Source organism: Erinaceus europaeus, chromosome 20, assembly GCF_950295315.1.
Source record: "Erinaceus europaeus chromosome 20, mEriEur2.1, whole genome shotgun sequence".
Taxonomy (NCBI): Eukaryota; Metazoa; Chordata; class Mammalia; order Eulipotyphla; family Erinaceidae; genus Erinaceus; species Erinaceus europaeus.
The window spans coordinates 12902434-12919668 of NC_080181.1; the positions used below are offsets into that span (position 1 = coordinate 12902434).

Consider the following 17235-nt stretch of genomic DNA (forward strand, 5'->3'; position numbering starts at 1 on the left):
TTGGAGGGGCACCTGGCCAGGGCAGTGGGTATATCCCTACAGCCCAGTAGGGCTGAGACTGGAGGGTGAGTCTTACAAACGAGATCACCGAGACAACCCGCCAAGGTCCCCTAGCCAGTGCCTGGGCTACACTTCCAGGGCTGCCTCTCTCCAAGTCCCTCCAGACTCACCCGCAGAGGCCTAAGGATAGCCAATGATGTGCACGGTTCTGAGATGGGGGAAGAGCAAGAGAAGCAAGGCGTGCGAATGATAAGCAAACTGTCTGTGCACGTTCCTGTGACTTGATGGCCTGGGCCTGGCTCCTCCTATGGTCTCTCTCAGGAGCATAGGAAAGCGTGCTCATCTGACAGCTGGTGACCACTGTCAGCTCCCTCTGTGGTCACTATGAGCAGTTAAACACACCCCGTCCTTGTCTGGTGGAAGGGCTGTGAACAGAAGGCCCACAGCACAATGGGGCCACCCTTCTGGAAGCTAGTCTCTCCCACTTTCTGAACAACCCCGCCCCCCCAAAAAAAAAACACAGTCACAGCTCCAGAGCTCCCAGGCCACTCTCACCACCTGCCCCCATAGGCTCCCTGGCCAGGTCAGTGAGAGCCACAAAGAATGACACAGCCCCTTCCCCTGGTCATATCAATCCCTCTTTGCAGTTAACTCTTCACCAGGACCACTAACAGCAGCAAAATGAATTCCTCTGTGAGTTTTCCATCTCTCTCTCTCTTTCTCCCCCCACTACTGGCAGAGCTGTCAGTCAAACAGAGAAAGGGAAGTAGGAGAGGGGAGGAGGACCGGAGGCTTCACGAGTCCACCCAGGACAGCCACGTGGCCTGTCATAATGAATCCATCAATAAGGAGCCCATCAGCCCTTCAATACCGAGGGGGCGAGAACTGATGGCTGTCAGGGGGAGTAAGTGGGTCTGCTTCTGAGTCGTGTTTGTTTTTTCTTAACTTCGAAAATGCCCACCTAAGATTAAACTGGTTCTAGCAACAGGGGGTGCTGAGTTCACTGCTGCATTCAGTGGTTTTAGCTACTCTGACCCTGCCTGGTGAAGCGACCCCAACAGGCTGCTCCTCTCCTGCATACCGACTGGCATGCCAATCCCATAGCCCTTGGTGTCCAGCAGGCCCCCAATCTGAGTGAGGTTGCAGTTGCGCTGCCGATAGTACTCATTCATGGTGGACTCCAGCAGGAAGGCATAGTTGGAGTTCAGCACCCGCGCGATCCCTTCCTCTGTGCTCTTCACGAACACGCTCGGCTGCTTGGAGTACATGTAGTTCCACATGCGCTGGTAGGTCTGGTAGCGGGAGTTCTGCAGGGGGGGCAGGTGCACAGAGAAGAGAGAGATGCAGCGTTAGTGTGCAGGGGAGTGGGAGGTGGGGGGTGCTGCAGGGGCAGAGCCCAGGACTTGCATGCTGGAGGCAACACCGAATGTGCCAGAGCTGAGTCTTGTTCTGGTCTCTCCCTCTCACAACAAAACAAAACAAAAAAAACTTTAACAAACTATTATTTAAGGGGCTGGGCGGTGGCACACCTGGTTGAATGCACATGCTACAATGCATAAGGATCTGGGTTCAAGCCCCTGGCCCCTACCTGTAGGGGGAGAGCTCACAAGTGGTGAAGCAAGGCTGCAGGTGTCTGTCTCTCTCCCTCCCTATCTCCCCTACCCATCCTCTCAATTTCTCTCTGTCTTTTCTCAACTAAATAAAAGATTAAAAAAAGGGGGTTGGGTGGTGGCACAGTGGGTTAAGCGCACGTGGCGCAAAGTGCAAGGACCGGCGTAAGGATCCCAGTTCAAGCCCCCGGCTCCCCTCCTGCAGGGGAGTCGCTTCACAGGTGGTGAAGCAGGTCTGCAGGTGTCTATCTTTCTCTCCCCCTCTCTGTCTTCCCCTCCTCTCTCCATTTTTCTCTGTCCTATCCAACAACGAACAACATCAACAACGGTAACAATAATAACCACAACAAGGCTACAACAACAAGGGCAACAAAAAAGGGGGAAAAATGGCCTCCAGGAGCAGTGGATTTGTGGTGCAGGCACCGAGCCCAGAAATAACCCTGGAGGAAAAGAAAAAAAAAGATTAAAAAAAGACTATTATATATGTGTGTGTGTGTGTGTGTGTGTGTGTGTGTGTGTGTGTGTATGGAGGGCAGTGGTGCACACACATTGCCTTGAGCTGAGGACCTGGGTTCCAGCCCCTGGTTCCCACCCACAGGGGCTAAGCTGGTGTAGTGCTGTGGGTGAGTAAATAAAGTGAATGGGAGGTGACCACAGTGGGTCTTTGAGTCCTGACCCTCCTGCCACCCAGCCCTTCCCTTCACCCACTGCCCCTCCCTCACTTTAGCCTCTCGGCTGCTGGTTGTGTGGTGGCAGGAGGCGGGCATGATGCCTTGGACAGCTTTTCCAGGAAGACAGAGGGGCAGCAGGTTGCTAGGGCACTGCCAGCTTTCTCTTCTACTTCCAGAGCTGGTCTTGTCTCATCTGCACTAATGTAATTTTCTCTCTTGCCCTAAGCCCATTTATCAACCACATAGCCGAATCTGCCTTCAATTTTACAGACAATAACAGGATCAAGCAACTTCTGGGGCTTCTCCAGCCTCCCGTGTCTGCAGGATGTTGTCACCTGGTCCTTTGCCAAAAGGCATGGAGACTGGTGTGGGGAGCAGAGTGAGGTCCTGGGCTGGCTTCCTGTGGCCACAAGCTCCTGGTAGGCTGATGAGACACCTGCAGCCTCTAGACATCCTGATAAGCACGAGACGCCCCACCTCTGGCCTAGCTCTGCTGGCTGTGGGGATGGGTTACTTGGTTTGTCCACTAACATTCCCTTGTGGCAGGGTCTTCTTGGCTTTTTGAGGGGACCACAGAGACTCAGTGGAGTCCGGGTCTGAGGCCTGGTTAGACTGGAGCCAGTAGGACCAGTTCATTTTCCTTCTGAGTCCCTCACACTTCAGCTATGTATTATCCTAATCTTGCTTCCCTAAGTACTGCCTGTAAACTGTAGCTCACTTAGAAAGTCTACAATGAGGGGCTGGGAGGTGGCTCACGCAGTGGGGCACACCCTTTATCGTGCATGAGGACCTGGGTTTGAGCCCCAAGCCATCACAGGAGAGCACCTGCTTGGGGGAAGCTTCCTCTGCTGTGGAGCAGTGCTATGAGGTCGCTCCTCTGTCTCTTTCCCTTTATCTCATAAAAAGAATCCAACCAAAATGATGGAATTGTTCAGGTGACAGTGCTAACAACAATAAACTTGAAGGCACAGAAAAAAAAAAAACAAGGAAAAAGAAAAATTTAAAAGTATGTGCCATCTAATGAAGTAATAACAATAAAAATGTAGGTCAGATTCACTACATAGGAAGATTTCTTTTTTTTAACACTGAGATGCTGATATTACTGATTCAATAAGAGGTTTTATCTTTTAATTATTTTAACAAGAGAGATACAGAGAAGAAGAATAGATAGACAGATAGACATCAAGAAGATAGCTAGATAGACAGACAGACCAGAGCCCTGCTCAGCGCTGGCTTATGATAGTGCTGGGATTGAACCTAGGACCTCAGCGCCTCAGGCAGGAGAGTCTTTTTGTGCCACTGTTATGGTGACCCCTACCCCATATACACATCATTTCTAATATCTCTTAAAATAAAAATAAAATTCAGGTAAAGAAAAAAACTATTGCAATCAAGAGACAGTCTGGCCATACCGTACCCACAATCACCTCTAGCACTCGTTGGCCTCATGCTCCATGTTGGGACAGAGGTGGTCTGGGCACCTCACTCCATGTGAGCCCCACGTGGGCCCCCTAGCTGGACATTCAGGGGAGGTGATGGGATAGGAGAGGTGTCTCTAGGAAGTTGGGCGGTAGCGCAGCGGGTTAAGCGCAGGTGGCGCCAAGCGCAAGCACCAGAATAAGGATCCCGGTTCGAGCCCCCGGCTCCCCACCTGCAGGGGAATCCCTTACAGGCGGTGAAACAGGTCTGCAGGTGTCTATCTTTCTCTCTCCTTCTCTGTCTTCCCCTCCTCTCTCCATTTCTCTCTATCCTATCCAACAATGACGACATCAATAACAACAACAGTAATAACTATAACAATAAAACAACAAAGGCAGCAAAAGGGAATAAATAAATATTAAAAAAAATTTAAAAAGGAGAGGAGTCTCCACTCTGTCCCCCATGGCTGAGCACCTCCATGACGGGTTGGCTTACTTGGAAGAAGGTCATGCTGGAGCCGCCATGAATGGTGCCATACTCGATGGCGGTCTGGTCAGCCAGGTCGTCCACCGACTCAATAGGCACGTCCATGCGCTGCACCGTCAGGAAGGCGGCCAGGTTGGCGGTGTATGAGGAGATGATGATCAGGGTGAAGGCCCACCTGCGGGGGAGTGTGGGGGGTGGGCAGGCAGAGGGTGCTGTTACTGCCCAGCCACCCACAGGGCCCTGGGCCTCCACCCTCTCTCTTCTGGGGTGCTAGGAAGGGCGTGACAGCACTAGCTTCCTGCGCACAGTGAGGGGCTTGGTGACTGGACTGTGCTGTGCAGGGGCTGTGTCCCTGTGCGGGGGGGGGGGGGAGGCTGGGAGAGGCAGGTCAGCGAGTGGACGCACGGGGCAGCCTGGGGACTCTGCTCCCAGAGCAAACTGCCGTGGCTCTCCCATTTCCCCATGGCACAGCTCATCTTTGAAGGAACTTGCTGGGTGCTGACTGCGCTCCATGGGCCATGCTTGCACACTGGCTCAGGAGCTTCCTACGGCTCAGGGGTTCTCTTTGCATCCTCAGTTCACTGGTGTGGAAGTGCAGGCTCAGAGAAGCAAGGCCACTTGCCAGGTGACACGCTGCTGTCTGTGAATGTGAATACCAGGTATAGGACTCATAGCAGCAGGAACGTGCTACTGGCGGGTCTGGGGAGGTGGCCTGGCAGGCAGAGAACACGCCATTCAGGTGTGAGGTTCCGGAGTCCATCCCTGCTCCATGTGGGAGCCTCCACGGATGGTGCGGTGCTGACTCTGTGTCTCTTTCTCTCTGCTTCTCAAAACAATAAATCAAAGTCTCGGGCCTGGGAGGAGGCTCAAAGAGAGAACTCTCGCAGGAGGCTCTGGGTTCCATCCCCCACACTGTGTTAAAAAGATAATTGGTGGGAGTCAGGCGGTAGCACAGCAGGTTAAGTGCAGGTGGTGCAAAGCACAAGGACAGGCATAAGGATCCCAGTTTGAGCCCCCGGCTCCCCACCTGCAGGGGAATCCCTTCACAGGCAGTGAAGCAGGTCTGCAGGGATCTGTCTTTCTCTCCCCCTCTCTGTCTTCCCCTCCTCTCTCCATTTCTCTCTGTCCTATGCAAAAATGATTGACATCAATAACAACAACAGTAATAACTATAATAAAAAACAAGGGCAACAAAAGGGAATAAATAAATATCTAAAAAATTATTTCAAAAAAAGATCATTGGTGGGGCTGAGTGGTGGTGCACTCGGTAGAGTACACGTGTTACTGTGTTCAAGCCTCTGGTCCCCCACCTGCAAGGGGGAAGCTTTACCAGCAGGAGAACAATGCTGGAAGCATCTGTCCTTTTTGTCACTGTTTCTCTCCCTCCCTATCTATCTCTGTGGAAGAAAAAGAAAGAAGGAGAGAGAGAGAGAAAGAGAGAAAGAGAGAGAGAGAGGAAGGAAAGGAAAGGAAGACAAGGGAAAAGGGCGGGCTGGGAACAGTGGAGTCGTGTAGGAACTGAGCCCCAGAGAGAACCCTGGTGATGGAAGGTGGGATGGGGGTGGGGGGGTGGGGTGGGGGTGGGGTGAAAGCCACCTCTGAATGGCTGCTGAGGCAGAATTATTGACCAGAAACCACTCTGACAATGGTTCTGCCATTTTGAAATAGAAGGTTGTTTTATAGAGCAAACCCAAATTGATTGAAATTAGAGTAATTTCATAGCTCAGGCGGCAAATAGACTGAGACCATTAAAGCCAGTTTTTTTTTCTTTTCCCCTTCACTTAAGTGGATTAATCAAGCCTCTGCCATCTGGTCAGCAGAATGGATCTCCATCCCAACCCCTGTTTTGAAGGGGTGAAGGGAAGGCCCACCCAGCATTCAGCTGGAGAACCACAGGCGCACTATCGGCAGCCCTCCATGAAGGAAAGATACTGCTAAGGGGTCTTTGACTTGGGGTCTGGGAGCCTCGGGATTCTGGGTGGATTTTCTTTTCTTTATTAAAATATCCTATTTATTTTTATTTTAATGAAAGATACAGAGAGAAAGACCTCTGCACTGCTCAGCTCTGGCTTATGTTGTTGCTAGGGACTGAACCTGGGACTTAGGAGCCTCAGGCAGAAAAGCCCCTTTACACAACCAAGGCATTGTTTCCCCCAGCCCTATCGAGGTGGATTTTCAAGGCTCTGTCCAGTTCCGCTTGGGAGGCAGTGGGGCCAGGCCGCACACCTTTGGGCCCATCTGTTTGTCCAGTGAGCGGGGACAAGGTGTCGCCTGCCTGGCTGTGGGGAGCTGTGAGGCTCAGTTAAGACCTCTCACTGGTGACTAACAGTCTGGAAGGGGCCGGCTGGATGAGAGGCAAGGGAAAGGGTGAGCCACACGCCTGAGGTGCACGGTGGTCCCCCCCCTTTGCTGCCTGGCTGGTATGTTACCTGGAAATGCCAGGTGTCCACCCTGCCACCTGCTTTCCTGGCTCCTGCCTGGGCTCGCCCACTCTCAGAGCCCGGAGGGGGTGGGGTACATGTGTGACCTCCTGATGGAGGTGTTCTGTGGCCAGTGAACTTAGGGATAATGAACCTCAGTGTGGACATGACCTTGTGGTGGGCTGGAAGGCTCCCCCAGTTCCAAGGCCACATTTGGGGGTCTGCTCCACCCTCAGCTGTGTGTGCCACTGACCACAAGGGAGTAGGACAGGGAGCGGAGGGCAGGGTTCTCTGTGTGCCTGCCCATCCATGCCTGGCTCTCGTGTGGAGGGGGCAGTGTCATTTAGAAGCTGGCATGCTTGCTAGTGACACGGCAGCCTGCCTCCTGAAGCCAAGGCAGGCACGTGGGACCCTGTCTTCTAACAACCCTCACCCCCCACACAGATCTGATCACCCAGATCTCAGAGAGAGAGGGGCACAGCAGCATCTCAGGTTGGAGCCAGGGAAGACTGAGGCCACTCCCCCACACGGGCTGGGCAGGGGGTTACCCAGCCACTGTAGGCTTGGGGGGGGGGCGGTGATGACAGAGTGCTCTGGAGGAGGAAATCTGGGCACAGGAGGCTGAGAGATAGCAAAGGCCAGGGGTCTGGGAAAGCCCCAGACAGAAAGAGATCAAATATGTCCCTGACCCCCACTCCCTGGGCTTCTGTCTCATTCCCTGGATTTTGACGGCCTTCTGGGACTCCCTCCCGAGACCGCTGGGGACATGACACCCAGATTTCCGTGCTGAACCAGTGGATGCTGTCTGAGTCACGAGGGGGCCCCTTGTGACTCCTTCTGAGCCGGTGAAACACCCTACCAGGATGGGGTCAAGGTCCCAGCTGCAGGTGATGCCCTGAAACCTGGCCACAGGTGTCGATACCACTAGTCCTCTTTCTTTGACTGGGGGAACCAAGCCAGGGCGTCTGAGAAGACACACAAACCACAGGCTGGCCTTTGGGCTTGTAAATGCATTTCACCCCCCACGCCCACAACAGGCAGTCCCTGGATTCTTCAGGCAAGAGCTTTCCCACAGGAGGGTCACTCCACCAAGTGCTCTCTTTCCTGCTCTGCCAGGAGGAGGCAGGAGTTCCAGGCAGATTCTGGCTGACTGCCCAGAGGCCAGAGGGTGGACCTGCTGTCCCCCTGCACTCTGAGCCCCAGAATCAGCATCTCCCCACATCTGCTGAGCTTAGAGTCAGGTGCAGAGACCCAGAGGAGGGCGGGAGGAGGCAGTTAAGGGAGGTGGGCAGGTTGAGGCCACCAGGCCAGGCTCCCTGCTGCGGGGACTTCCCGCCAGGCCCGTTTGCATAAATCTGCATAGGCCCTGGCTCAGCTCTGGTCAGCTGCAGGTCAGGAAGCTGTAATCACTTGGCTGACCACCTTCAAGGCCACGGTACTGTTCTTTTCCCTCCCTGCTCTGGCTCCTCTGTCTCCATGCTGCAGAGACGAGAGATGGAGAGACAGCCGGCATGTGTCACTGCTCCCAGTCCTCTCAGCTGCCTGTCTAGCCTGTTTTGAGGGGCAGAGGGCCTAGCTCCCCTGCAGCTGCAGGACTGAGGTCCCCACGGGCCAGTAGTTCCAGGCTTACTAGATTCCCCCCACCCCCACCCTGTGCCTGCTCACCCCTCGTAGCCCAGACCTCCCACTCTGGTCCCCTTCTTACCAGACGCCACTGACACAGCGGGTGGACAGGGCCCGGGGGGCGATGGTGGAGCCCTGCTGCATGAAGCCGCCCACTGGGAACCAGAGGCTGTTGCCCAGTGAGTACTGGTTCACCAGGAGGCTGCAGCGGCCCTGGGCGCACGGGTGGGGGCTGTACCACTCGTAGGGGGTCAGCCTGCGGGAGAGAGAAGGACCATCCCAGTGCCTCACAGCGGGGAGGGGCTGACCGTCCCCATGGAAAGAAACAAGGAGGAGGGAAGCCATATTGCTGCTCTGGGGACTGCTCTCCTCTGCGTGGAGAAACGTTCTGATGCTTTCCGAGTAGCTTCTGCTTCAGAACCTGGTATGCAAGGCAGGCAAAAGTGGGTGCCTTGTGTGGAAACTGGGAGTTCCAGGGCTGGACGGCACAGAGCCTGCGTGTCTGTCCTCTGAGGTGGTCAGAGGGACCCTTGGGCCCATGATGACAGAGCTGCCGAGGCGTCAGCCTAGGGCAGAGGCCCTCAGACTTGATGTGGCCTCCCACGCCAGAATCCCAACTAGGAGGTTGCTGAAATGCCAGTGGCGGCGCCCCCAAGGCCTCTGACTCTGTACATCTGGCCGAGGCCTGGGAACCCGTAGGTGAGCTTGATGTCACTTCTGGGGACTGTGCTCTGAGGGCTCCTGCTCTCGCTGCCCCACAGGGCCGAGATTCTCAATCCTGCCTGTCCTTCAGACTCATCCGGGAGCTTTCAGCCAAGCCAGTGCTGCCCTCTTGCACTCCAGGCCCCGGTGCCTTGGAGCTGGGGAGCCTGCCAGGGGAGGGGGGGAGGGAGGGAGGGAGGGAGCGAGGGAGGGAGGGGTGTGCCCAGCAGGCAGGTGTGCGTGGCCAACAGGCAGCCTTGTCTCCTCGGCGTGCACGCCGTGCCCCCTGCTTGTATGCAGTGTCCTGACTAGGAGTGGGGGTGTTCCTTCCCCAGGCCCGAGGAGCTGGTTGGCATGCTGGTGAGGCCTGAGGTAACCAAATGCCCTTCTCTCTGTGCCCAAGAGTCTAACATGGCGCCCCTCGAGCAGCGTGGGTGCCACACGGCCCACTGATGTGCCATCTGCGGAGTGTGTCCTCTCCCCATGCCACAATCACAGTGTCAGCTGATCAGGGATGGATGCGTCGGGACCTACAGAGCCCCAGGACAGGGCTGGGTATGTCTGTGGGCTTGGGTCTCCATTGGGAGCCGGGGGAGGAAAAGAGGGGGGCAACTTCTAAAGTCGACCACCTGTAGAAACTAAAGCTTGTCAGTACCTAAGTCTTGGGGGGAGCTGAAAGTCCTATCTGGCTTTTCAAATGGGGTTGAGGCTGGCACCTCTAGCCCCTGCCCCATGCTCTCCAAGAGCCAGCCAGCTTTAAGAACGAGAAGGGGAGCTGGGTGGCTTGAGGCCTCCTGGCTACTCCAGCTTCGTCTCTCCCCCTCCACCCCAGTTTCTGCCTCCCCCCAGGATCCCTCCCCAGCTCCCCGGAGCCCTGTGTGCAAACCTCCCCGGGGCAGAGCAGCCACGTGCAGTCATCACAGACATGAATATGCCGCACGGTCTGACCTTCAGTCATGGGGTTCACAGCCGAGATGTTCACACTGCATGGGGAAGGAGGCTGGGCTGTGGGGCTGGTCTGTGTGTGAGGGCGGTGAGAAGTGGGACCCTCACCCCAGAGCTGGCTGTAAAGCTCCCAGCCATAGTGGGTGTGCAGAGTAGGCCTGTGTCTGGTAGCTGAGCCTTCAGACCACATGCAGTCCCAGGGTCCCCTGAGAGTCGTGGCCTGCTGGGCACAGGGGTACAACCCGAGGCCAGCAGGAGCTAGTGGACGGCTTCCTGAAAGCCCCACAGATAGTGTGGTGACACACAGGGGACGTGTCAGACAGAGCACCAGCTCCCGTTCCCTCTGTTCACTGCTTGTCATTGACAACAAGTACTTGACAGCGGCAGTGCCTGCAGGCAGGGCTAGGGGTGAGGGCGCCCCCCCCCCCCGGGCGGCACAGACATGGCAGCCTTTGAAGACCTGCTGGCTGTCTCGGGGCCTTTTGCTGTGTATCTGGACTGGGGGGCTGGGCCCGCGTTCCCCAAGCTGGCTTTGATCTCCAAATGGCAGAGACTGGGAGAAAGAGGCCTGTGGGCATCGTGGGAACTGCTCAGGGTTAGGTCCCTGGAGTGCTGCAGGCTCTGTCTTTTAACTGGAAGAACAACCGGGCCCCAGGAGCCACCGAGCTAGATGAGCGCTTGGGAAGCTGTCTCCCCTGCAGTGCCCGTGGCCCTACCTGCTGGTCTGTGGCTCCCCCAGCTTAGCAGGTGAATGGCTGAGCCGGGAGCTGAGCTAGTGGCCAAGCCACCCTCCTGGATGCTGAGTTGGCCCTCCTGCCCTTGGCACCAGGGACAGACAGGCCTCCTGGTGCCCATCCTGAGGAGGCCACAGCCTGGCGTCCCCCACAGTCCTGCAGACAGCCTCAGGTTCCTCCCCAGACCTGAACAGGGTCATCTGTCTGACACTGCTGCAAACACCTCTCTCTGCTCTGCCTCCTGTTGCCTGCCTGCGCCCTCCGGGGTTTCCCTCCCCTAAGCAGATCCAGGGCAGATCCAGGCTGGGGAAGAGCCAGGTCCGCTGCAGAGGAGGCACCACCAGGCCCATTCCCCACCTCTCTGAGGGCTCATTTCTTGTCACTCAGTCAGCACTTTGTGGTGGATCCTGGCAAGGATGGGCCTTGGGCGTCCGAACACACAGCACTAAATCAGAGAACTCTCCCTGCCTCTCTCCCGCTACGGGTCTAAGCCCGGGCAGGGGAGGGGTGTGAGGGGTGCAGAAGCCATTTGGGGTGGCAAGATCACCTGTCTTTCACCTTGTATGCTGACAGATGGAAGCGCCAGTCTGGAGGCTGCTCCCTCACCTATCCACCTAGCCGAACACCCACCCAGGTCCCCACCTGCCCGCTCCAGTTCCCCCACCCACCTCCCTGGCAGTTCCCAGAGGCGGGCACCAGGTGGCGGTGTCGGGACAGGGACAGGGCAGCAGCTTACCGAGCCACCAGGAAGAGGATGCAGCTGACCGCCAGATAGGCTAGAAGCATGAAGAGCCAGACGCCCGGGGAGAAGGGGTCCAGGAAGGAGAAATAGCCAGGCCTGCGTCCCTGGAAACAGAGATACAAACAAGAGTCACTGCTCACATGCATGTACAGACTGGTCCTTGAGCAGGGCAGGGCGCCGGGGAGGGCCTGTCTGGCCCTGGGTCACGCTACCTGGGGTTCTGGGTGCCAGTGACTCTGAGGTGTAAGGGGGAAGAGGGGACTGCTCCTCCCAGCCCCCAGCTTGCAGATAAAGCAGACTAAGTCATTCCTAGGCTGAGGGCAAGGGAGCATGTCCATGGCCAGGCCTCCAGCCTGGGACACCCCGGTCTCTCTCAGGAGGACGTGTGCACCAGGGCTGCCCTTGGCTTTTCATGTGCAGACAACCTCACATGCTGAGCCCTTCCTTCTCATGCCGATCTCAGTCCCCCGCCCCCCGAAGATGTGCAGGAATCCAGCCTGGCAGGAGCACTGTCCATGGCTACTCAGCCCACAAGTGGCAGAGCTGGGCCTCCCATGCACAAAGCCCCGGGCAGGAGGCGGTGGCCAGAGACACAGGGCCCCTCCGGGAGCAGAGACCTGGTGCCCAGCTCCTGGTCATTTTCTGCAGGAGGGAGGGTGAGATGGAATTGGAAAGCTCCAGTTCCAGAATCTGCTTTGGGCCTTTAGCTGTGTGGTCTGGAGCAGGTCCACATCCCTCTCTGGTCTCCCTTGGGGCTGGACCAGCTCAAAGGCAACGTCAGTGCGAGCCCATTTGCACTCACTGCTCACGTTATGCGGCTGGGAGATGGTACATCAAAGGACAGGTTCTGTTTTTTTGTCTTCATGGGGGAAGAATGAGCAACCCGGCTCTAAATCCACACTTGCCAGGGCCCAGGTAGCACCCCACCCCTGAACGGGCCTGCTCTGCAGCGCCCTTCCCCCACCCCACCAGCCCAGCCTGCTTCCCCCACTTCCTGTGAGCCTCTGAATACTGCTCCCCAGGGCCATGCTTGCTGAAAACAACACGATTTCATAATTCCAGGAATCTAGGGAGCCCACGGGGACAGCTAAGAACCAGGAGTGAGCTCAGGGCTTCTAGGAACAGGTCAGCTTTCAAGGTCATGTAAAATCTACTGTCACTGTCACAGGGGTCATTGTGTACTGGGGGGCTGGGGCGGAGGTGTGTGTGGAGGGCTCTCTCTGGACCAGCAGGGACCTGTTCTCCTCAGGTTCTGAGCACCCTGCATGGGACACAGGCAGAGCATCTGTCCCCACATCTGCCCTCCTGTTATACTCGCCGCTTCCACTGGGGGACGGGACGGGGGGGGGGGCATTTCCTCCCAGCCCTGCTGCTTATCAGGCAGCTTCTCCTTGTAAACTGGTTCCTGACCCCCTTGGTGCCAGTGGCAAGTCCCCTTCTGGGGACACAGTGCAGAGGCTGCAAAGAGAGGAATAAAGGACTCCTGAAATGGGGTCTTGCCCCCAACAACGACCCAGAGCAGGGAAGTCTGATGCTAACTGCAGCCTCCCTGCCTGGTTTGCCGAAGACACTCGGAGACTTACTGGGACCATGAAGTGACTTGAGGGACGGAAACAGGAGAGGAAAGGCACAGACCATCTGACATCTCTGGCCTCCACACTCCATCAGTTCCCTGATTCAAAGGCGGCGGGGGTGGGCAGGGGAGAGGCGTTTTGTGTGCCTCACAGGATGACTTTGTCCTGTCACTATCCCCAGAGCTGCAGCAGATGCAGGAAGGCGCGGGGACTCCAGAGCCACACCCAGAATCCAGAAGGGCCCCCGAGGAGGAGTAGCTGCAGCCAAGGCCACTTCTGGGCTCCCTCTAAACCCCTGTGTTTCTCTGGGCAAACACACAGGACTCCCAGGTGACCCTCCCTCCCCTGCTCCCAGCTCTTTCCGCAGAGAAGAAATGATTGTCTCGTTGCTTTCTGAACCTGAAACTCCATCAGATGCTCCCCGTCAGAACTCTCTACCTGATCCTATCACCGCAGGTGGAATTGAGGAGAATGACAGCACAGTTTGGAGCTGCCATTTTTGGTTATGGGCGATAAGGCATGATGCGTGGGTGTGGGCAGGATTCCTGGAGCCTCAAGTCATAAAACACAGAGCATCACACAAACAAGGACCAAGATGTCAACATAGCGCCTCTGGAAACCTATCAGTCATGTTGGCAAGGCGGCTTCTGGTCCCGCCTGTGATTGACTGACGCCCAGAGCAGAGCAGGAACCGGCAATGATCTGAGAGTGGAGCCTGGGATTACAGGGCTAGGCCTGGGCCCAGCCCAAGCTGCTCACCTGATGCCACAGAGAAGCACGCCGCCTACCAGACTCGTGGCCACCAGTCTCCCCGCTGCAGAGGCTTTCAGCTGCCTCCTTCCCAAGGATGGCTGAGCTGCCCGGGCATCCTCTGCCATGGGCGTTTCTTCCAAATAACAGACCCTCTGCAGCCCCAGGGAGATGTGGTAGTGCTGCTCTTCCCAGAACTGGATTCCAGCACTGGCTCCACAGACAGAGCGGAGGAACTGGGCTGGGCAGTAAGTGTCAGCTCAGATCTCTCCAAGGCTTCAGCTGTGCCACCAGAGGCCACGCTCGCCTGCACCTCCGTGGCAGCTTCCTTTCTTCCATCTTTCCAGCTTGCTCCAGTAAACTCCCTAATTAGCCCCAAGCTTCCTCGCCGAAGCCAGCGGCGTCCCGGCCAGCTCTGTCTCCCTGTCACAGCTCTCGTGCATTCATTTTGTCATTCAGGACCCAGTGTCATATGTGGGGGTTCTGCTGGAGTTACAGGCGGCTGGCTGTGAGGGTGTATTCACGGTGAGGGGGGCTTGTCCCTTGCATCTCATCCCCCCATGGAGGGGGTGGTGCTGAAGGAAGAGCAGTGGTTGTAGCTGGTCTGGGCGGGGGCAGGCCTTGCAGGTGCAGTGGCCCTACACGGCACGCAGAGCCAGGCCCCTTGGCGCCTGAACTAGCCGCACACCTACCACATTGAGCTGTCGTCCTTGTGTGTCTGATGGCAGGGAGTCTCGGAGGCGGGCCACCACCGAGGGTGCATCCATGCAGGCAGGGCCTTTGGGAGTCAGCAGTGGGGCTTCCTACAGAGGTCCAGGAAGGATGCGACACCCCAGGCACATGGGAAACTCCTCTAGTCCCTGAGAGATGAAGTGGATGCACCCATACCTCACTGTGGGGAGGCTGGAAGAAATGCCATTATGGCAGGGGTGTCGTGGTTTCCCTGGCGTCTGGAGCCAAATGCACGAGAACAACGTGGGAAGTGGGAAGAGCTGGTGGGCAGTGAGTGAGCACAGGGGCGCAGGGGTGCAGGGACGCACTGCCCAGGGCCGACCTCAGCTTTACGGCTGATGGATGGTGTGGGTCTGGCAGAGCGGCCTGACCTTCCTGGGCCTCCGTTTCCTCTCTCATAACAAGGGAGTAGTGATAAGAACCACCTCCTTTGTTTTGTTTTAAAGGACTAAGGAGTTGAAGGAGTGGGCGCAGAGTGGGGGAGAGGGAAAGGCTCCTCCTGGGATGGGAGCGGTGAGGCAGGCCGGGCCCTGCGATCAAGCTCAGCTCCCTTTTCTACGGAGGCTCCTTCTAGGACACACGTTCCACAGCAACATGACCCAGGAGAGCTACCTCGGGGACAGAGCCATCAGGCTTCAGAGAGTGAAGCTAACACCCCAGAGGGCTCCCCTGAGTGAGCACCCCAATCAGATCAGCAGGGTACCCCCACAGGTCCCCAGAGAGGCCTTTGGGGCTATCTCAGGCTTGCTTCTGGAAGGGTGGATCTTAGGGAGCCCACTCTGGCACTCAGAGCCCCCATCAGCAGCCTCCCCCAACACTCTGCCTATGTCCCACCTCTGCTGACAGACCAACTCCCCAGACACCCATCTAGGACCCCGCCCTACCCCACGCCGGGAGAACTGATGGCAGCACCATGGCCATCAGCCTTGACAATCTCTGTCTGACGCCAAAGAACAATTTCTCTCTCTCGACTCTGGGAAGAGACCAGTGATCAATCCAAAAGCCCTATAGGCGGAAGAGGGAAAGGAGCAGTCTCTGAGCCTCCTCCCAGGGGACTGCCACCAACCCAGGGAGCCCTGCCTGGGTCTGCAGTAGTGGCTAAGGGTCCCTCCCACCTCTGAAGTCAAGGAGAAACAGAGGTGAGCAACCAGCTCCCTCAGCCCCTGTGCTCTGGTGGCTGGGGGTCTGGCATGAGGAGACCCAAGCTGTACCCCGAATGCTCTGATTTACCATACTGTGCCCCCCCCCCCATGTCATTTTCTTCTTCTGTAAAGTGAAACTCCAGCATCCATGTGAATGGGTGTGTGTGAGAGAATTACTGAAGTGATGCTGAGGAGACACACGTGAGCTTCCTGAGAGGGGGAGCGTTCTATGAATAAATAGCCAGTGTTAGAAGGACCGTGCATCCCGGGAGCCAGAGCTCCATTATCTGGGCCGTCGTGCTGCTTGGTATTAGCAAACAGGCCTCTACTTGTTTTCTGTTTCCTTACAGCACAGTATTAAGCAGCCTCAGAAATGATTCACTGGCTTGCCGACATTGTTCTCCATTTTCCTCCATGGTCTTTCTGAAATGCCACAGACCTTCTTGAAAAGAAATGGGTAATGCATCCGGCAAAAAACACTGGACATTAACGCTGGCGTTTATTTCTCTCCCAGAATTTTAATCACTGTCTGCTTAGAACAAACTTTTCCTGGGCGGGATGACTGTAGCCAGGAGTTTATAAAGATAGGGTGTGAAAATTCTCCTGGGTATCCGCCTGTGGCGGAGCAGAACATTGTATTGAGGGGGCTGGGGGAGTCAGGTTTCCATGGGCATCTCAGGTGCTGCAGCTGGCTCGAGACACTGTGTGAAAGTGAACTGAATTGAATCCCTGACTAGAAACGGTCCAGGCGGGGGTTGGGCAATAGCGCAGCGGGTTAAGCGCACACGGTGCAAAGCACAAGGACTGGCATAAGGATCCCGTTTCGAGCCCCCGGCTCCCCACCTGTAGGGGGGGTCACTTCACAAGTGGTGAAGCAGGTCTGCAGGTGTCTATCTTCCCCCCCCCTCTGTTTTCCCCTCCTCTCTCGATTTCTATCTGGCCTATCCAACAACAACATCAATAACAACAATAATAATAACCATGACAACAAGAGCAGTGGGTTTGTGATGCAGGCACTGAGCCCAGCAATAACCCTGGAGGGGAAAAATAAAAAAAGAAAAGAAAAAGAAACAGTCTGGGAGGATCCACCTGGCCTTGACGCCCTCACACAGATCAGCATATTACGCCATCAAAACAGGTGCCTTGCGAGGATGGACAGGGCCCTCTCCCACCTCTGCACCACCTCACCACCCCTATCCACCAGAGGCCACAGAATCCCCTTGTGGACAACAGCAGCCTTGCTCCCTGCTCTTGGAACAGCGGCTTCAAATCAGAAAACTGCTCTTTGGAGGCACGGTGAAAAAAAAGAGCAGACAGACAGATAGCAGTCAACAAACAAACAAGCTGGACAGACAGCCAGAGCCTCCCTGGATGTGCTGGCACTGCATATCCCCAATGTGACTACGCGTTTTGGGGTCAACGAGCCAAGCACTGCCTCCCAGGCTGGCATCTGGCACACGCCAACAACGCCCCATTACCAATACTCGGCGTGTGCTTGCGGAATTCGAACTTACAGAAAAACATTGTTAGGCAAGTTGCTGTGGCTGGAAAAGAGAGAGAAGAAGAGCAAGAGCGAGAGCAAGTGAGAGAGAGAGAGAGAGAGAGAGAGAGAGAGCTGAGTGATATACTGTAGTGTCAAATATCAATGCCTTTGTTTCTCTTGCTCTCCTCTCCGTTCACAGATG

At 56.2% G+C, this 17235-nt stretch overlaps 1 protein-coding gene across 2 annotated transcripts in view; it reads right to left on the reverse strand.

Annotated features, from left to right (window-relative positions):
- The window catches only part of GRIK4 (glutamate ionotropic receptor kainate type subunit 4), a 343337-nt gene that overhangs the window by 24842 nt on the left and 301260 nt on the right, over positions 1-17235 (reverse strand). For both annotated transcript variants that reach the window (XM_060179894.1, XM_060179893.1), the window contains 4 exons: positions 11347-11456; positions 8312-8485; positions 4196-4361; positions 1082-1307 (listed from right to left, as the gene is read on the reverse strand). In XM_060179894.1, coding sequence (XP_060035877.1) covers positions 1082-1307; positions 4196-4361; positions 8312-8485; positions 11347-11456 — 676 coding nt within the window. The remainder of the gene's footprint in view (positions 1-1081; positions 1308-4195; positions 4362-8311; positions 8486-11346; positions 11457-17235) is intronic.